The 21,646-nt window shown below is 36.2% G+C and overlaps 2 protein-coding genes and 1 long non-coding RNA gene across 4 annotated transcripts in view; 1 reads left to right on the forward strand and 2 right to left on the reverse strand.

Moving 5' to 3' along the window:
* The window catches only part of LOC135748240 (uncharacterized), a 16,929-nt gene extending 2,418 nt beyond the window's left edge, over positions 1-14,511 (reverse strand). Inside the window, exons 1-9 of one of the 2 annotated variants that reach the window (XM_065266384.2) lie at positions 14,370-14,511; positions 13,952-14,278; positions 13,415-13,708; positions 12,513-13,246; positions 9,944-10,074; positions 9,581-9,796; positions 7,159-7,491; positions 6,751-7,059; positions 50-343 (exon numbers count right to left, since the gene is read on the reverse strand). In XM_065266384.2, the coding sequence (XP_065122456.2) occupies positions 50-343; positions 6,751-7,059; positions 7,159-7,491; positions 9,581-9,626 (982 nt within the window). In that variant the 5' untranslated portion in view covers positions 9,627-9,796; positions 9,944-10,074; positions 12,513-13,246; ... (1 more) ...; positions 13,952-14,278; positions 14,370-14,511. Of the gene's footprint in view, positions 1-49; positions 344-6,750; positions 7,060-7,158; positions 7,492-9,580; positions 9,867-9,943; positions 10,075-12,512; positions 13,247-13,414; positions 13,709-13,951; positions 14,279-14,369 lie in introns of both variants that reach the window. The other variant, XM_065266383.2, reaches the window with a different exon arrangement.
* Positions 1-21,646, reverse strand: part of LOC135721127 (uncharacterized) — a 192,112-nt gene that overhangs the window by 61,246 nt on the left and 109,220 nt on the right. The window lies entirely within an intron of this gene.
* The window catches only part of LOC135721117 (uncharacterized), a 19,613-nt gene continuing 13,733 nt past the window's right edge, over positions 15,767-21,646 (forward strand). The window contains exon 1 of the mRNA XM_065243271.2: positions 15,767-15,917. Within this exon, the coding sequence (XP_065099343.1) occupies positions 15,872-15,917 (46 nt within the window). The 5' untranslated portion in view covers positions 15,767-15,871. The remainder of the gene's footprint in view (positions 15,918-21,646) is intronic.

Genomic DNA, 21,646 nt, shown 5'->3' on the forward strand with positions numbered 1-21,646 from the left:
CATAATTTGTCATTATAAGCTGCATGAACATCAAAATATCACAACTCACCTGAACATGGCTGACAGACTTCACTGATGTTGAGATGTTGAGTCTGATTCCTGATGGTATTGTTGAGTACACAGCTGTAAGTGTTGTTATCCTGATAATCTGCCTCCAGAGGTAGAGAGATGCTGTTGTTGAGATCAGACACACTGATGATGGACAATAAACTGTTTTCTTTGTACCAGGACAGACTCACATCTCTCACATCTTTCACTTTCAACACTGAACACAATAATGAACAATTTGATGATGATGAACATTGTGAAGAAACTCTGCTGATGACCGGGACGGGCAGACAAGCTGGAAAACATAAAATTAAAAACCACAGGTAAAGTCAAAATGAATAACTCTGACATGTTAAATTTTTGTCATATCACATTGTTACAATATTTAATATAAGTTTCTTCTTCAATTTTGCAAAACACGCATAAGTTAGAAAGATCCAACTTATTTTATGCATGTAAACAAGCAGACCGGCACGTGTATGACATCACAGTACCGCAAGAGCGATTTAAAAAGTAATTCGCTCTTGCGTTACTGTGATGTCATACACGTGTCGATCTGCGCGTCGTCGCGTGAAGTCGAACACTGCAGCCTCCGGAGGTCTCATTTGTAGTCTGCATACGTCATCAATTTCAGAATATTTACAATTATTAAGTTGACTATTATTCTAAGTTAATCGTAAAGTGTTGTGATATGCTAATTACTTGCGAATGTAATGCTCAGTTAACTTAAATAAACCAGGCGTGATGACGTATGCGACCTTCGGAGGCTGCAGGTTCGGATTGAGAAACGGCCGTTAAAACCTGGACTTGTCATTGGCGGCTTTGGTCCGTTGCTGTGATACGTCAATGACGCTGCCATATTTGTCCGGCTATAGACGGTTTCATCGGACGCACGTGCGCATACGCAATACACGTCTGGATCCGAACTTTATTTTTGGTTTCGTTTTTTTAATGATCTGACTAGTTGCTAAACTGATCTCTTGAACAAATGCCTCGTCAAAAATAACAAATGTTTTGGTTTCCTAAGTAATCTATGTGCTGTTTTTTTTGCTTTTATATAAATAAACTACGTTTAAATTTTTTTGTTGTTATTAATTCTTAGCGGAGTTTACCGGAAGTTACGTGCGGACCACGACAGCCGCTTGTTTATGCTGTTACTGCTGAAACCGTCTATAAACACAATTTAATTGAGGAGCTGTGCTTTTTCTAAATAAAGAGCACAACCCACTAAACATGAGACGTCCGCTCAACGTGAAGATCATGTCTATATTAGGTCGGTTGGTCCAGGTCCTTATCTGTATGTCTATACAACGTGCAGATCTGGTACAGTATCTGGACGTCTGACTATGACCCCTCTTGGACGTCACATAGACGTCCAAAAGGGGTTCGGGAAATCAAAACAAAAATATTTTATACAAATGTGGTCTATGAGTTCTGAGTCAAAAAACATAAACATCACGTGTATTTTTGAAGAATATTTTGTTAAGCTGTTAAAATAATGTTACTTGGTGATTACCAGTCTTTTGAATATTTGTGTATTGCTCTAAAAGGTACACCACGCATTCTGTTTACAATTATTTATAGACCTCCCAAATACACCTCAGCATTTGTTGATGAATTCACAGAACTTTTATCAACAATTTCCTCTGAATTTGATTATTTTGTTATTGCTGGAGATTTCAATATTCATATAGACAATTCAGAAAACAATACTGCGATTGAACTGTTAAATGTTTTAAACACTTTTGATCTGACCCAGCACGTGCAAGGTCCTACACACAATCGGGGACACACTCTTGATCTGCTCATTAGCAAGGGTCTAAACATTTCATCCACTGTAATCAAGGATGAAGCGCTATCTGACCATTTCTGTGTTTACTTTGATTTATTGATCTGTCCTGCCACTGATGCTAGATCTGTCTATATCAAAAAAAGGTTCATAAATGAGAACACCAGTGAGGTATTTATAAATGCTATGTCAATGTTGCCAAACATATCTGCAGACTCTGTTGATGTTCTCCTTGAAAACTTTAATATAAAAGTTAAAGATGCTATTGATGATATAGCTCCAGTAAAGGTCAGGATGATCACTGGCAGACGTAAAGCACCCTGGAGAAACACAACAGCAGTACAGCACATGAAAAGAACATGCAGAAAAGCTGAACGTATGTGGCGGAAAACAAAACTTGAAGTACATTATAGCATCTATAAGGACAGTCTTCGTGCTTTCAATGTAGAACTAGGCACAGCTAGACAGACCTTCTTCTCCAATATTATAAATAACAACATAAACCACACTCGCACTCTTTTTGCTACTGTAGAGAGACTAACAAACCCCCCAAATCAAGTTCCTAGTGAAATGCTCTCTGACAACAAATGCAATGAGTTTGCTAAGTTTTTCTCTGAGAAGATCAGTAATATCAGAATGGCAATCAATACGACCTCAAATTGTACTGTGGTCAGTCAGATATCATTGCAACAACCTCAGAAATTAGCCATTCTCTCAGAATTTGACATAATTGATATAAAAACCTTGGAAGAAACAGTACAACATCTTAAAGCATCAACTTGCAGCCTTGACACTCTCCCCACATCTTTTCTCAAAAAGGTGCTTAACTGCTTAGAAACTGACCTCTTAAAAATAGTAAACACCTCTCTGATCACAGGCACTTTTCCAGAGTCATTAAAAACAGCAGTTGTAAAGCCTCTCCTAAAAAAGAGTAACCTAGACAAAACCATACTTAGCAACTACAGACCTATCTCAAATCTTCCGTTTATAAGCAAGATCGTTGAAAAGGTTGTTTTCAATCAGCTGAACAAATTCTTAAACTCAAATGGCTATCTGGACAACTTTCAATCTGGTTTCCGTCAGCATCACAGCACAGAGACAGTGCTCATAAAGATAATAAATGATATTCGCTTAAACTCTGATTCAGGTAAAATATCAGTGCTGGTGCTACTAGATCTTAGTGCTGCCTTTGACACAGTAGATCACATCATACTCTTACATAGACTGGAAAACTGGGTAGGGCTCTCTGGGATGGTTCTCAAATGGTTTAAAACATACCTACAAGGAAGAGGTTACTATGTGAACATAGGCAACCATAAATCTGAGTGGACATCCATGACATGTGGAGTCCCACAGGGTTCAATTCTTGCACCGCTTCTGTTTAATTTGTATATGCTCCCACTTGGTCAAATAATGAAAAAGAACCAAATTGCTTACCACAGCTATGCAGATGACACCCAGATATACTTAGCCCTGTCACCCAATGACTACAGCCCCATTGACTCTCTATGTAAATGCATTGATGAAATTAACTGTTGGATGCGTCAAAACTTCCTCCAGTTAAACAAAGACAAAACCGAAGTCATTGTATTTGGAAATAAAGATGAAACTCTCAAAGTTAACACATACCTTGACTCTAGGGGTCTAAAGACACAAAATAAAGTCAGAAATCTTGGTGTAATTTTAGAGTCTGACCTTAATTTCAGTAGTCACGTGAAAGCGATAAGCAAATCAGCTTACTACCATCTCAGAAATATTGCCAGAATTAGATGTTTTGTCTCAAGACAGGACTTAGAGAAACTTGTTCATGCTTTCATCACCAGCAGGGTGGATTACTGCAATGGACTCCTTACGGGGATCCCCAAAAAGACCATTAGACAGCTGCAGCTCATACAGAACGCTGCTGCCAGAATTCTGACCAGAACCAAAAAATCTGAGCACATCACTCCAGTCCTCAGGTCCTTACACTGGCTTCCTGTTACATTTAGAATAGATTTTAAAGTATTGTTACTCGTTTATAAATCACTTCATGGCTTAGGACCCAAATACATGACAGATATGCTAACTGAATATAAACCTAACAGATTACTCAGATCATTAGGATCCGGTCAGTTAGAAATACCAAGGGTTCACTCAAAACAAGGTGCGTCAGCATTTAGCTTTTATGCCACCTCTAGCTGGAATCAACTTCCAGAAGAGATCAGATGTGCTTCAACAGTAAACACTTTTAAATCTAGATTAAAAACACATCTGTTTAACTCTGCATTTACTGAATGAGCACTGTGCTGCTTCACACTGACTGCACCTTTAACTCAAGTCACTTTTACTCCTGTTTTATTCTTTTTAACATTTTAAACTGTTTTATTAAAATCACATTTATTTTCTTTAATTGTTATTTTAAATTCTCATGTATCTTTGTCTTTATTGTGATCTTATCGTGTAAATCTTATTTTTACTTTTTCTTTTTCTTTTTTATATATTGTTTTCTCATTTCTGTGTAAAGCACTTTGAATGACCTCTGTGTATGAAATGTGCTATACAAATAAACTTGCCTTGCCTTGCCTTGCCTAATCTTTATATATGAATGTGTGTTCAAAAACATAGCACTGCTCATAGATAAAGTTCCACCTTAAATGCTCTCTCTCTCTCTCTCTCTCTCTCTCTCTCTCTCTCTCTCTCTCTCTCTCTCTTTAATTAAAAGAGATGTATATGCTGACGTTTTATTGAAAATGTTTTGTCACCATAATGACGATCAGTGATTCCTTTAGTTGGGTAGTTTGACTCTTTGACTTTTCCTAGTCGTGTTTGGTTTTTGTAAGAATGTTTGCTATAGCATGTTATTTGTTGCAAAGAAAATTTGTTATAAACAAAACTCACATGTGGATCTTACAACTTAATTCAAAGTTTACCAAGAGTAATACCACATATGTAAACCAGTATTGTCTCAATTTCTCAGTTGATTTGAGGTGTCACATCCAACTTATTGTTTAGGTTTATACCACCACTGGGAAGCATTTATATAAAATTGAAAGTCCAGATTTCATTGTCACATATGCAGACATTAAGAATCAGCCCATGAATCACAACAGTGGTAACACTCTCTGGACTCATGAGTTTTTATAATACGCCTGTGCAATGCATTGCAACATTTAGAAAACTCACCATCATTGTGATTCATGAGCTGATTCTTGATGTCTGCATCTGTGTCAAAAAATCTGGACTTTAGATTTCTGATTACAGCCACGAGGTTCCATGTTTTGTTACAGTAGGCAGCAGTATGCACCAAAGTATGTTTATTGCAGCTCCAAACAAAACTGAGATAGAAGTTTCCTTTAAAAAAATTATAATATTTTATTTGTGTTGTTAGTTCAGTTATATCATACCACCATTTCTGACCATCAATGTAATTAATGTGAAGCCACAAGTAAGTTGTAATACTAACAAACACTTGGTGCAATAATAACGTGTTTTCAAAAACACCATCATCAAGCACACACACTACAATATAAAAACAAAGAGTCAAACAACCCAACTAAAGGAAACACTGATCACCATGATGGTGACAAAACATGTTCAATAAAACATCAGAATCTTGTAAATTCTCAAAAACGAGCAGGTAGAAATGACAAAAAATAGAGTGAATTTGGTTTGTTTAGTCAGTATGGTCCTACTTCAAAACAATGATTTGTTAAAACAACTTTTTGTAATGGTGATGACATTGCTTTAGAGAATGTACATGTAACAATTATCCAGCGAGAGCAAGTGTGGGAGGGAGAGTGAAGTTCACGTCACTTCACTTCAATTATTGAACGAGAGAGCGCGAGAGAGAGAGTAAGAAAGAGAGAGAGCGCAAGAGAGAGAGAGAGAGAGAGAGAGAGAGAGAGAGAGAGAGAGAGAGTAAGAAAAAGAGAGAGCGCAAGAGAGAGAGAGAGAGAGAGAGAGAGAGAGATTGCAGACACGATAGTTAAGGTGGAACTGGAATATTTGGGAATTATCTATAAGCAATATTTTTGAACATTTATTCATATATAAAGATTATATATACACATCTGATGTCTAAAATGGCCACATTTTAAATAGTTTTACTTTGCGTGGAGGTCCCCTTGACATCAATATTGGATGTTCAGAACACGTCATAAAAAGACGTCATAAAAACTTTCATTCTGGCTCCTCATGGGACGTCGAAATGACGTCTTTTTAACACGCATTGCTCAGTGGGAACAATGTTTACATTTACCATTTTCAATTTTTTTTAATAGCTCAACATTAAATATGGATAAAAGATTACTTGTCTTAAAGTATTGTAAAACCCAAATGCATTGATTTGGCTTATATTTTGTTTATGGAGACATCCCTAAGGTAATATATTTAAAGTTCATAAAATGTACATGGTCACAACACAGTGTTTACTTTAAAAATAGGGTACTACAAAAACCTTTACCACCATAACTGCTTTCCAATTTATTATCTTATAACAGTCAAAACAGAGGTCAATGTAAACCCTGCTGAAAAAAACAATGGTTTCCATTAAAATACCAATAGGAACCATTAGCTTTTACCATTAAAACCACTACACTGTAGTGTGTTTTCGGCCATATTCCATTAGAAACAATAACATTTCCAATTAAACCAATAGAATTTCTGTGATGGTGTCTATTGTTTTTTTTTTAGCAGGGCAGTCTAGGTATTTATTAGGTCTATGTTGGAGGAGGAGTGCATTAATTCATCTGTCATGAAAACGATCCAACGTTGGATTGCCCAATTCTTCCCAAAAACAACACAAGGCTGAAAAGATAACGACTCAAAAGTCTCTCAATCTATAGGTAGAAAAATCGGTTTATCATCTTGTATTTCTGCCAGCATGCGGTTGCACTGATTGTGTACCAAATAAATAAACATCACATGTGACTCACCTGAACCTGGATGACACACTTCATTGATGTTGAGATGTTGAGTTTGGTTTGTGATGGGATTGTTCACCACACATCTGTAAGTGTTTGTATCCTGATATTCAACCTCCAGAGGTAGAGAGAGTCTGATGTTGAGATCAGACACACTGATGATGGACAATAAACTGTTTCCTTTGTACCAGGACAGACTCACATCTCTCACATCTCTCAGATTCAACACTGAACACAATAATGAACAATTTGAACTTAATGTTTCTTCTGGTGATGGAGTTTGTGGGCAGTGTCTTCGGATGACAGGAACAGGCAGACGAGCTGAAGGATGAATAAATGTTAGCAAGCAGCACAAAGGTCATGTGTTCAAACCCCAAAAAACACACAACTGATTAGAAAACATTACATTTCTCTGCTTACCATAGACAGTAACGCTGAATCGCCTTTTAGATTCTTTACCACCACTGGTGATCTTTAAATGATAAAGTCCAGTGTGTTCAGTTGTCAGGGGTTTGATTGTGAGAGTTCCGGTTTCATCGTCTAAAGTCAGTCTGTCTTTGAATCTCTTATCATTAGCACGGTTTCTAATGACGCTTAGGTCATATTTATCATTGACACTTAAATGACCTATGGGAATCTCCCGAGGTCCAAACTTCCACTCTATCTGATGACCTTTCTGTATTTTAGTAAGTCCAGTGGGTAGAGTAAGAGACCCTCCCTCCATCTCCGACTTCACTTCATCACCAAACACACCTGCACACACAAACATTATAACTCAAACAAATCAATTTTACTGAAACTTTGAGTAAGACGCACTGTAAAAAATACACATTTTGTTAAATCAACATTTTTATGTTACTTTAACTTATGTCATTTTTTTAAGCCAAAACTTAAAATAGTATTGACTTGCAAAACCAACTTACGCTTAATTTTTTTTACAATAAAACAACCCGAGACGAAATATACCCTTTTTAACCAACTCATAATTACAAATCATTCAACTTACTAATTTTATCATGACTAGAGATGAGTTGTTATAACTTATAAAATATAACAAATTTAATATGCTAAATAGGTGCTAAATGGTACTAAATAGGACTAAAAATCTAGAGGCGGACACTACTTGAGTATTTTGAGTAAATTTTCCAAGCTTCTGTGCTTTATCAAAGTGTTTGTCTTGTGAAAAAATTTACTTTACTAAAAATGTTCACTATATTCTAAAGCATAGAATCATATGGTGTATTCATTATATATTGCATATTAAAATTGATTTAATACCTAATTACATAAAATTGTGTACTTTCACTTTCTTGAGTAAAAGTACAAAAGTACTTTTTACTTAAGTTAAAGTAAAAAAAACTAGATGTTTAATGTACATAAATATTAAATATAAACCAAAAACTTGAAATTATGAAATGGAGTAAAAATGATAATAATATGCTTTGGAATGTATGTTTTACAGAGAAAAACACTGATAAAATATGAATACTTAAACATTTACTTTTATGTAGAAAGTAAAAATCCTTAAGTAGTGTCCGCCTGTAAAAATCGTAATCATAGGGGAACCATTTTTAGTGCTATACAGCACCTCAACCCTGTATAACGAAATTATGTACCTATAGTCACGTAATTTTGTATTTTCCGTGACACTGACACGTTTTTGTTACTCTGTTTTGTCCTATTTTCAAACCATTGTCACCTCGGTTTAGGGTTAGTTTGAGTAAGTCACTTTAAGTGTATTGGTTTATTGACCGTTTTTCATGATTTATTTTTTATAATTTATTATTTTTAAACTATTGTCGTCTGGCATTAGGGTTAGAGTTGGGTTTTGGTAAGCATGCCATTTTATGTAAATCTAACCCTAAACCGAAGCAACAAGGGTTTGAAAATAGGACAAAACAGTTGAGTAACAAATACGTGACAGTGACACGTAACCAAATATGTGACATGTTCACGCAAAAAGGCGGAAAAACGTTTCAGTGTCACGGAAAAGACTCACAAATTTAGGTGACTATAGGTTAGTAAATTTTGAAATACTGGGTTGAGCACCTATTGTATACTGTATAGCGCCTAAGAAGAACCATACGGTGTGATATAACACCACTTTAGCACCATATGGTTCTACATAGGTGTTATATGGCAGTGGTTCTCAAACTGGGGGCCGTGAGATGGTGCCAGGGGGGCCCCAGTTTTATAAGATTTTATAAAATACATTAATTTATCATGAATTCTGTGCAATTAAACCAAAAAATACAAGGCTACTAACCAACAGCACTACTTTGAACAATTTTATATGTTTTGTTTAATTCAAATGTTTTAGAACAAATTTGTCATACATTTTCTTTGGGGGGGGGGGGCGCAAAGAAATGCATGGTACACAAGGGGGGCCGCATGCTAAAAAAGTTTGAGAACCACTGCTATATGGCACTTAAAATGGTTCCCGTATGATTATATGCCAGTGAACCGGTGCTAGTTAGCACCGTTTGTTTTTAGAGTGTTGTAGCAACTCATCTCTAGTTAAGAAAAATAATAGTAAGTTGACTTGTAAATCTGAGCTGATTCAACCAAAAAATTCTTACAGTGTGTCTTAAGATCTCAATAATAAGTTCACAGTATATTGTAAATGTTTTTATAAAGGAACTGGTGATGGTTTCACCAAAACTATATAAACAGCATCAAGAAACTTTGACCGTCTTTACACTTTAAACGTTTGCTCGTATCGGTCCATGATCAAGCAGAGATCCTTAATGCAAAATATCATTAACATTTCTAATAATCATTTAAGATTTTACTTATTAATTTGTATCATCTAAAAAAGTGAAATATAAAAGCAATAACTTACCAGTGAAGTACAAACAGCAGAAAACAAACTTAAGAGACATCTTCATATTGGAGATACAGTGATAATGTGTTATTAATACAGGTCACAGCTGTCCTTAAATCTTTGTCGCTGCTGATGTTGTTGTGGTTTCGTCCGTCCACTATCTCATGAGCTTTGCAGTAATGCACAGTTTTCTGTGCATGCACGTGTTGCACTTGCACTCCTGACGCCTTTGTGCTTTATAACAGGGTTCAGTATATGTAGCTTAAAATACTGCAATGTTTATGAATATGCAACGTATATAATACTGCAAGAAATAATCACTGAATTTAAAAAAAAAAATTGGTTTTGACAGAGAGTGTTTTTAAGATTCACGCCTGATACCTCTGGCTTTCTTGGGGTTGGAAAAATGATGTCTGAGGTTCACAGAAACATTCGTTGAAACTTGTGGTTAACACATTTAAGCATAATAATGTCCTACTGAGAAAGAAGCAACTTATCCATCCAAGTCATCACTGCAAAACAGATGATAAATGGTTACAAAACTGTGATGTTCAGCTGTAATGGTCACATTATCAAAAAGATTATCTCACAAGTAACAGTGATGACAAAAACAATAAATGCAAAGCCTTGAATAAACTCCAGCATTCTTCATTTTCTGTCAGCTAAATTTAACGATGTGTCTTTTCTACATCTCTGTAAACATGCAAATGACTAGTTTATAGATGTCATGTCCAGTTTACATTATTTATAATCATCTGGTTACAAATGATAAATATCATAATGCACACTTTGTGTTGGGGGCCTTAAATGTGTCTAGTCTGAATCACTAGTGGTTTCTTATCTGTTTGTTTGTTTGTATAAAGGGCAAAAAACTGTGAAATGTGGAGATCTGAAAAAAAAAACGTGGTTGAAAAGAGATGTGGTTTTGTTCTGATGGTTGATGGATGTGTGTGCGTGTTTGTGTGTGTGCGTCTCTGCAGGTGGTTCTTCCTGTCCTGCTAACATGCACCACAAAATGACTTCCTTTTACATAGCAAACCTTTATTGTTTCATGACTATCAAAAAATATCACATGAAAAACTCTTAATAAAAAGTCTTAATAAATGTAACCTTTATTCATGGTGGATTTAATATGGTTTTGAAAAACATGAAAATAAATTCTGATCGATAAAAAAATGTATTTATGCGTGTAAACTAATCCTAGTTATTGTGCACAGAAAGATTTTCTCACTTTGACCAGTAGATGGCAGTATAAGATATACACAAATCATACGAGGTCACACTAGCCGTTGAGCACACAATTATTTGTTGTGGGGGTGGGTGGGGAGCAGCTCATCATTATGATCTTTTGTTTTCGTCTATTTGAGAGAAAGGTCATGCAGTGACACATAACGGTTTTGTACTCGTCACAACGGTCCATGTGATACGAGTTCACCACACTTGAACTTTGCTGTGCAGCGACCAGCGAAATATCATTTGCATACGAAACCCAAGGCAGCTGACTTGTTGACTCATGAAGCAATGAATTTGGAGGAATAAAGGCAGCTCTGGGAAACGCATTCAGACAGCCTTCATAGGCAGCGTAACGTAATTCGGTTTGAAATATCTGACGGATGTGCGGTGACGCGTAGCACATGCGGTCGGAACTTTACTTCCAGTTTCTATTTGTTTACTTGCTAAACTGAACTCTTGAACAAATACCTCGTCGAAAATAACAAATGTTTTGGTTTTCTAGGTAATCTACGTGTTGTTTATTTGCTTGTTATAAACTACTTTAATAAGACGTTGTTGTTATTTTTGCTTAGCGTAGTTTAACAGAAGTTACGTGTTTCAACGAAAGCCACTTGTTTATGTCGTTACTGCTGAAACCGTAACGCCATTGTGACAACTAATCCTATATCTAAAAAAAAAATTTCCCCTAGAAATGCAATTAAAATGTATAAAAAGTGATCATTATATTTGGCCTTGCTACCTATCTCACACAACAAATCAGAACAACCAAAATTTTCACATGTTTGCAAAGAATGGCTTACCCAAACATAGTAACTGGGTTGTTCTTTTCCCCTTTTTTTAGGTCAGGGGTCAAAACCATTTAGGCTGAGGGCAAAAAACCGTTTGTACTGTCACTAATGCTGGAATCCTGTCAGTGCGTTGGACTACAACTAGGCTTGTTTGACTTCATGCCGCGATGCAAGAACCGACAAGTGGATGACGTCACAGTTCTGCGAGAGCGATTTGATTCCTCCGTATGATTTCTTGTATCGCTCTCACGGTACTCTGACGGCATTCACCTGCTAGTTCTTGCATCGCCACATGAAGTCAAACAAGCCTAATGTCTCGTGTGATACAAGGAGATCAAATGTTTAGCACGCAACACGTCCACTGGGACTTGTAGTGCAGTGCTGCGTATTCCGAATTGAAGCAAGCCAAGATCAATAAAAAACTTAGATTATTGCGCAGGCCATATGCAAATGTGCAGCGGGCCTGATTTGTCCCCCAGACCTTGTATTTAAAACATATATTCTAGGTTGATAGCACTGGGGACCCATTTATAGCACTTAAACATAAAAAAGTCAGAATTTTACGCTATTACCCTTTTAAATATTCCCCCCTTTATTGAAACCAAACACAAATTACCAGGTATCACAGAATTTTTTTAACAAAAGGCAGACTGGACAATATAAACATCCCTTACAAAAATCTTTAGTTTTTTGTGGTAAAAGAATAGTAACCATATTTTTTGCTGTATTGATTACTATTAGCAAAACCATGGCTAAATTTAACCTTGATTCTTGAGTTTAACTATGATTTATTTTATTTTGTGGTAACTTATGGTTTTTACATTAGAAATTGTCAGGTTAATAGGTAACAAACATAACAAAAACAATAAAGTGTAACAAAGTAGTTTGCAAATAAAAAAACAAAGAAGAATGCTAGTTTTTGGACTTACATCATAAAACGCGTCTTGAAACCAGCGTCCCGCTTGACTTGGTTAGTAATGGAATGGAAAAGAAACCCTTCACACAATACATGTATACTCAATCATAGACATACACACAGCATGTCACTCAAACCACATCAGATTTATTTAACACATTGCAAAACACATAAAACACTTTCAAAGAGGAAGAACTACCCATCAAATGTTTTTGAAGCTTTTACTTCTCCAAAATGGTCACAGTTTTGCTTCCTTAGCTGCCAAAAAGGGAAATTGAGAATGAGCTGAGATTGCTGTTTGAAAGCTGCTAAATGTTCTTAAGGTCTACACGATTTACACATTAACATCAGTAAATATAAAAGAAGCTCCTATAGACAATCATATCACTTAAAACACTCTTTTCTACAATAATACATGTCATTTTAACTAGGAGTACAAAGCATTCGTTAGCATTTATATTTATTAAAGTTTAAACATTGCCTCAAACATAATTTAATTTATTCAATAAACACACTACTGATATTACATTACAATTTTACAATAGCATTTGGCATAGAGGACAAAAACAAAGTATAAAGAAACATATGCTCTCTATCGACTCATCATCAAAAATTCTTACATGCTAGATATGATGTCATAAATCACCACAGCAACAGCAGCCACGCCCACCAGAGCTGCCACAGCCAATCGGGTTATCGCTTCAGGTACACCAAAGTGATGGACATATTCAGATACTGATTCTGATGCTGAAGTGGAAAATAACAGGAACAGAATTGAATTATTTCAAGAGTTGTACTTAACAGGGATCTGATTTACAAGAGATTTATACAAAATAAGTTGTGCTATTTACGTTTTTTGCCATTTTAATACATTTATTAACTGATAAAAGCTTAATAATACAATTGTGAACATACCTGAAATTGTCTGACAGAGATGAGTGATGTTAGGATGTTGAGTTTGGTTTGTGATGGGATTGTTCAGCACACAGCTGTATGTGTTGTTATCTTGTGTTTCCACCTCCAGATGAAGAGATGCGGTTGATTTAATGTTATACACACTGATGCTAGACAATAAACTGTTTCCTTTGTACCAGGACAGACTCACATCTCTCACATTTAACACTGAACACAATAATGAACAGTTTGATATTTCTGATGATGAAGAACAATGTGAGGAGTATCTGGAGATGACAGGAATGGGTAGATGAGCTGAAAAACAAAAAAATAAATAAATAAAAATCAATGTATTCTATAGTTGCATTTGTGATATTTAAAATATATATTTTGAGGCTTGACGTCTCTGGTTTATCATCTTTGCATTCTTGTTTAGGACTACTGTATACTAAAATGTTTTCTTATTTTGAAGGATTAGCTGTCAAACAGTGACTATAAATATTATTATGAATATTAATGTCAATAATACCATCTAAACAAATATAAGACTCTACTTACCATAGACAGTAAGAGTAAAGTTCTTCTTTAAAACTTTATTTCCAGTGATGATTTCTGTTCGATAAAGTCCCGAGAGATCTGTGCTGATGTTTGTGATGGCGAGATCTCCAGTCTGATCGTTCAGCTGTAGTCTTTCTTCAAATCTTTCAACACCACCGTCCTGAAAGATCTCTTTCTGCAATCTGTTGATTTTAGCCAAGTGAATGCTTTTAGCTCCATATGTCCACAGTATCAGATCATCTTTCAGTATTTCAGTAAGATCGGTGTTTAAGACGACAGATTCGCCCTCCGTCACTGACACTGACTTCATTTCGTCTGTATTTACGCCTAGGTCAAACACAGATTCTAAGTCACAAATGATGATACTTTACTAAAAGTATAGTTTATATATACTGTAGACTTTATTTCTCAAACTTACCAGTTAGGTACAAAGAAATACAGAAAATAATAAATGCATGAAACATTTTTTCAGTAGTTGACTCAAAGGAAAAAACTGTCCAAAAGTAAAAAAAAAAGTATTTGAAATATGAAATGAGCTTGACAATAAAATGTGACCTTCACACGGACACCCAGAAATAAATAGATGAGACAAGATGAGGTGCAGTTCCTTATTTCACAGCAAAGCATGCAGAGATGTTTAAACTGAATACAAAACATCAATCATCAGTTTACATCTTCATTTAGTTTAAAAAATATATATATTTTTAATAAAAGATTGTGTCATTGAATTTACTAGAATTCACATATTAGTAATAATTTCAATCCTATATCCACACAAACACAGTAATGAACACTATAGTGGAAGTGAAACAGATAAAGTAAAGAGTAACCAAGTCACAAGCTGAAATCAAGTTTTAGTTTAGTTTTATTTTAATCAGATAACTATGCATGGAGGTTTAATGTATTTTGCCTGCACTGCACATTCATGTAAACACATCAAGAGCAAACTGATTTAATAATAGACTCACTTTCACATACAAGCTTGTGTTACAGAACAAACCTGATTTCTGCAAATAAATGCCAAATAAAAATCATATTTTTAAATCATATCTATATTTCTCTATTTTATAAAAACACACAACAGTATAATGATTCACTGCAGGAAAAAAGACAACTGAAGCATTTACTTGACACAGTACAGAGAGATGTGAAAAAATAAACTACCTAGAACTGCCAATGACGTCAAAGTACCGCGAGAGCGATGCGCTAAATACTAGGAAGACGTTTAATTTCGAATCGCTCTCGCGGTAGTTTGACGTCATCCGCACGTCAGTTCTACCGGCGCCACATGAAGTCGAACACACATGATCACTGTGAACTCTTCACTGCACCTCAACTCTGCCCCCTTCCGGACATGATAGAAATATATCGAAATTAAATCGAAACCATAATTTTCAAATAAAATATCGCTACTTATTAAATATATATCTACAGTAGCACGATATATATTGTTTAATAATAATAATGATGATGTGAAAAAATACTGTTATGCATTTGCTCTTTTGTGTTTTGTTGTGCTGCCATCGCGTGTAGAAGCAGTGCCAAGCGCAAGCACACATACGTGGCATGACAGATATTATTTATCTTACCAAAATATTATATGAATGTGTGAAGCAAAAATAAAATGCGTTTGGTTGTCCCACATTTTTTAAATATTCTGTAATAATCGTAATAGATCGATTAACTTTTATTTTGTGCTAAGATACTTCACATGCAAACTGTAGCAGTGATTGATCTTTACTAGTCTAACTTGAAATCATAAGTAAACCTGTCAACCTTATAGGTTTGCTGTCATTCTGGTTTAGTCTTAATCACTCGGTAAATATTTGCTGTTGTTTGCTATTGTCCTTTTCCTGGAACATCCCTATCACATCGCGTCACTCTCAGTCGTCTTTCTCACAGGAATGTCTTTACAGCATTATGAAGAAACTGTTGCTGTTTTTCATCTTAATCTTAAGTTTAAACGGTAGGTTTGTTTAGACCTTTTCAGTATTATGAAGAAACTGTTGCTGTTTTTATCTTTTCCTTAAACTTAAACTGTAGTTTGTTCAGACTTTTTCCTTTCGCTTTCACTTTACACCGAAGAAACTTTTAAAGTTCGATGTACCAATCCTCACGCGCATTTGTAAGCAATTGTTAAAAAAATTTTTTTTAGTCCGGAATCTATGAATGACTTTTGCTGAGTCCCAATTCGTCTACTTATACTACGACCTAAAAGTATGTACTGTTTTTGTGAGGAAAATGTACATACTTTTGAGTGTGTAGCAAAAGAGTATGCACGTTCTGGGACGTACTTCGATGACGTCATGCAACGTGAACGACAACGTGGTTGCCTAGTTACGCACACCAAACGCATGTCGTTTGGGCGTCTGGTTATGATGTTCATGTGCAACAATGTGTGTAACGAAAGCTACTTATTTTAAAGTCAAAATAGTTAAAGTTTATAGTATAACTATTGTTTAACATATTTTATGCTTATTTTATACTTACGTATGCAAATCAAAAATACCGCGATGAAAATGAACCATGCTTTTACTATAGTAAAAGTGTAGTAACCATATTTCTTAATAAAGTTAACATTTGTACAGCCACAGTATTACTACAAATAAGTCAGTGTGGTTAAACTATGGTTAGTGTAGTAAAAGGTGTTTATTTTCATAAGGGTTTATGGGTGATTCTTAGACTACGGGCACTTTTATGTACTTGGGTCATATTTTTAAAAATACATATAATTTTTGACAAATTCCTCTTTCTTTGTCAAACTTACAATAAAACCACCTTTAAAAAAATTTAGGACCTTTCTATTATGATTTTTTCATACTTTTTAAACTCCTAATAGGTGTCAAATTCACTGTTTTCTCCTTGTCGCACACCCAGACTTTTACATTTCAACAATGAAAGTGCAGTTTAAAAATATGACTTATCTGGTAACTATTAATGTACCTGAATTAAGCACTAGTAAAATAATTAAAATTCATTATAATATTTAATGTGAGATCACTATTAATTTAACTTTTTATACAAAATATAGCTGTCGCACAGTATTGGTGTCATTTCCACCACAACACTGTAATGTGCCTTTAAAAAGTTTGTGTGAAAGATTGTTTAGTGGGTTTCCATGGAAATGTTCAGTGACATTAGAGAACATGCTGGACATGGAGGAAATTTAAATTTTCCTCAACAACAAATAAAGAAAAAGTCAGGGTAAATATTGCTTGATCAGTAAAAACATTTATTATACGTCATTTCCAAACATGCTGTAACTTTAAGGGTGTTTTTACAAAGCTAAAAATTTAAAATGAAATAAGAGTATTTTGCATACATGAAATCATAAGTATTATTTCAAAGCTAATCAGTGAAGCTATCTTTGATTTTTTCACAAAAAAATACAGAAATGTCATTACCACCACCGTCATTTCCACCACACTGCCCTTTGTGGTGGAAAAGACAGCATGTGGTGGAAATGACATTGACTGCGTTTACATGTACAAAATAAGTGGATAACTATCAAAAATCTGCTTTTTATAGAAAACTGTTTTCATGCGTTTACATGCAAATCAATAAACTGGCTACGCAGAACATATTGCTGAACATAATGTTCTGGATGGGGTGTAGAAATGTAGGAAAGTATGTTGGTGCAGTAAAAGTTCAGTAAGTAAGCAGTAGTGACTTGAAGAGCGGCGTTACATGAGCCCTTTTGGGCTTCTGGAAGATAAGCCAAGCTGCTGCATTCTGAACTAACTGGAGTGGTATGATTGACCATCCAGGAAGGCCAGCAAAAAAAGCATTGCAGTAGTCCTGCCTAGGGATTACCAGGGCCTGGATCAGAAGTTGTGCTGCATGCCCCGTAAGGAGTGGCAGCATCTTCCTAAAATTTGTATAACGCAAATCGGCACGACTGCGCTTGTCTTTGCAATGTAATCAGTGAATGACAGTTTGTCATCAAAGACGACACTGAGGTTTCTGGAAGTTTTGGAAGGATTAATGGTTGTGTTGCCAAGATGAATGGATAGGTCGTGCTATATCTTAAGTTGTGCCGAAAATAGAAGCAGCTCAGTCTTAGCTAGGTTCAGCTTGAGGTGGTGTTTCTTTATCCAAGCCGATATGTGTTCTAAGCAGGCTGTAATGCGTGCTGCTATGGTGGGATCATCTGGGTAAAATGAAAAGAAGATCTGGGTGTCATCATAGCAGTGGTAGGAGAAGCCATGTGCCTGTATGATAGGTCCTAAGGATGTTGTGTAGATGGAGAAAAGGAGTGGACCAAACACTGATCCCTGAGGGACCTCAGTGACCATTTGGTGAGCTGTGGACAGCATGCCCCTCCATGGCACCCTGAAGGATCTATCAGAGAGATTTGAAACATTGAAGAGGAGTACCTGTGATCCCTAGCGACAATAGGGTGGCTAGTAGTATCTGATGATTGAATGTGTCAAAAGCTGCCGACAGGTCCAGCAGAATCAGAACCAAGGATTTGGATTCTGCCTTAGCGAGCCATAATGTGAGACAGGTCTATAACTGTCCGTGAGTAAGGGGTTCAGTGTGGCTTTTTTAAGCAATGGAGTGACCAACGCCTGCTTAAACGTGGATGGAAATGTGCCGGTGAGCAGTGAGGTGTTGATGATATGTGTGAGTCAAACGAACCAGGCTTTGAGGGTCAAATGCACATCAGGCGCACCCTTAAGGGCTCGTTATAGTCGTGCGTAGGTCCTACGACGTAGCCGGGACGGCGTAGGTTCCGCGTCGGTTTTCGTTTATACTTTTGCGTCATCCTCCGCGTCCACGCGCAAACACACACGCAAACACACGCGCAAACCCCTGGTAGGCAGTATCCACCCTTGTAACCACAGTAGCAGCGCGACCGTCAGAGAAGAAGAAGCTTGGCAAGTTAACCCACAAACGAAGAAGAAACAGCAACTTATTGTGTATAGCCGTTTCTCAATAGCAAGTACTCGGACTTGTGTCCTTCGTAGTTCGAACTTGCAAGTTCAGACTCGGAAGAACAAACTCCTGATGTGAAATGCATTCTGGGAAACTTCGCTGTCATAAGTCCACACAAGTCTCTCCTGATGCATCCTCGATAAAATGGGCGGATCAAGAACACATCCGGGGATTTTATGTGAACTTGGGCTTGATGCGAACTTTGAATTGCGACTGATGACGTTTTACAAGTCCACAAGAACACAAGTACAGACAAGAACGCATATTGAGAAACGGCTTATGATTTGAAAAGATCAGCAATGATGGAAGTAAATAAACAGTGATTTTTGTTGCAGTTTGAGGTAAATCACTCCTCAACTTGGCTCATCTTTGTTTTCACCATCGCAAACGGAAATATCTATGATGTAGTTTTTTTACCTGACGGGAGGGGTTCTGGTGGACCAATCACAGCGCTTGCGGTCCGCGTAGAACTGACGCGCTGTTAAAAATTTTGCGAGGTGCACGTCAGGCTACGCAGAGCTACGCACAGGCTACGGATAGCCTATGCTACGTAGCTACGGCGTAGAACTTACGCATGACTATAAATCGGGCTTTTGTAACTTCAGTGTCAGTCAGTGGAGAAAAAGGGAAAAATGGATGTGGGATATGAGTGTAGTGTGTCCTGAGGTTTGTGGTGTAGAAAATTGGTTGCTGATGGATTATGTTTTGTTGATGAAAAAGTTAGCAAATGTCATCAGCTGACAATTAGGAAGTGGGTAAAGCGGGAGGGGGACAGAGGAGACTCAAACTCTAAACTAAAAAACAGGTGTGGTTATGTTTAATGACTTTGTGAATTGAGTTTAATGAGTGTGATGAGTTTAATAATTTTTCTAAGGAATATCTATACTGTTTCTCTACGTTCACATTAATTCATTGTCATTTCCACAACACCTTGTCATTTCCACCACCACCCTGTCATTTCCATCACCACACACGTTTTTTAAAAAATATTTCAAAAGTTCTCATCACAAATTAAAACTTTACCCACAATTTATGAGATCATGCTCTACTTAATTTAACAATTCAAGTTATTTATTTTCTAATAAGCTCTTACCCAAACCAATATTAAATTTAAGAGTGTGACAGGTGAACAGTTCAGCATTTGGTCCTCTTGGCAGTTCATTTATCTCGTTTACAAATGTATAATTATTGTACATTGTGAAAAAATTGTAAAACTACTCACAAAAATGATCTTAGACAATTCTGGAGTGGCATAAGTAATTCTATTTTTAAATAACAACAGTATATTGAGATGTGGTGGAAATGACATTTGTTCATAGCAGGTCTGAAAAAATTTAAAATATTAACAATTTCTCTGGAAATCTAAGTTTGCCCTCTTACAGACCTTAAAACTAGACCAATTGTTTAAACTTATCAGACTGTGTTACATGACTTTTGAGCAAGTTTTTTTATTTCAAATTCACAAGGCTAAAAGTGCCCCTAGTTGAAGAATCACCCTTATATAAGGTATAAATCTAAGACAGAAACATAAAAAGAAATATATAAAAAAGACACATGCATGACACAGTACTACAGCCATGGTACTTTATTTTCACAACATCAACCGAATATTATGAGACAATGAAATATAACTTTAATTAGGGTTAAACATTTGAATTCTTACACTTAAAAGCTGAGGGCGCATCTCCGCTGCTGCGTCTGGCTGCCATATTTACATCACCACAAAGCTCCTCCCTCCCGCACGCAATGGGTTGTGGGCAATATTAGCCGTTAGAGTGTGGATCGATCTGCACTTCGAAATCTAACCGGAAATAGTAGACCATCCGGGTATCTTTGGGATACTCATTTCAACATACTACGATTTGGGACGTACTAATTCTAGTTTCGAATACTATTTAGGACGGATAGTATGCGAAATGGGACTCAGCAATAGGCTATGCATTTTATGGGTGTGGCATAGAAAGTATAGAGACAGAGCGCAGCGCGTCATAACCTGAAAACCACGCCCACCGGGGAAAACAATCCAACCGTCTCCATTGACTTTGTATTGCGAGAAGCCGCCTCCTTGTCATTTCTGGCTTATAACAAAAAACTGAATAATGCCTAAAAGCTGCTGTGTGACAATATGTACAGCTAACAAGCCAAAGAACCTAGAAATAAGTTTTTATAAGCTGTCGAGCCGTAAAACCCAGCCTTTAAGGAGAATAAAGTGGATCGCCGACTACGTTTCCCCCTATTGGACGCAGTTTTACTAATAGGAGTACTATGAAAAGTTGCCTGTATCCATTTCTGTGTCTTTAAACGCTCGTTTTTTGAAGTTGAAAGCTTATAAAAACGCATTTGTTTTTTTGGATTGTTAAATGTACACCTTGTCACACAGCAGCTTTTAGGTATTATTCTGTTTTAAAATGTAATCTGTAAATAAGGTTGAAATTTGCATAACTGCGCTCTGTCTCTATGCCAGCTATGAGGTCACCACAGTTCGGACCTTGGTTAATTTTACATATACATAAAAGGTCAAGTTCTCCAACCCAGCAGGCATATGACCTTCGACGTTGAAATTTAATTGAAATAATGTCAGTTGTTGTTTAGCGTTGAATACATTTGCAAAATCAAAAGGTAATGCAACGTTGATGCAACCTTGTACTTGCCATTGATTCACCATTGAAATGTCTGCTGGGAAATTACTTATTAGTTTTTCAAAACGACTCATATTGGCATCCGCATATATAATTAAGTTTGGACATATTTTATAGT

This window comes from Paramisgurnus dabryanus, chromosome 24 (genome assembly GCF_030506205.2).
Source record: "Paramisgurnus dabryanus chromosome 24, PD_genome_1.1, whole genome shotgun sequence".
Taxonomy (NCBI): Eukaryota; Metazoa; Chordata; class Actinopteri; order Cypriniformes; family Cobitidae; genus Paramisgurnus; species Paramisgurnus dabryanus.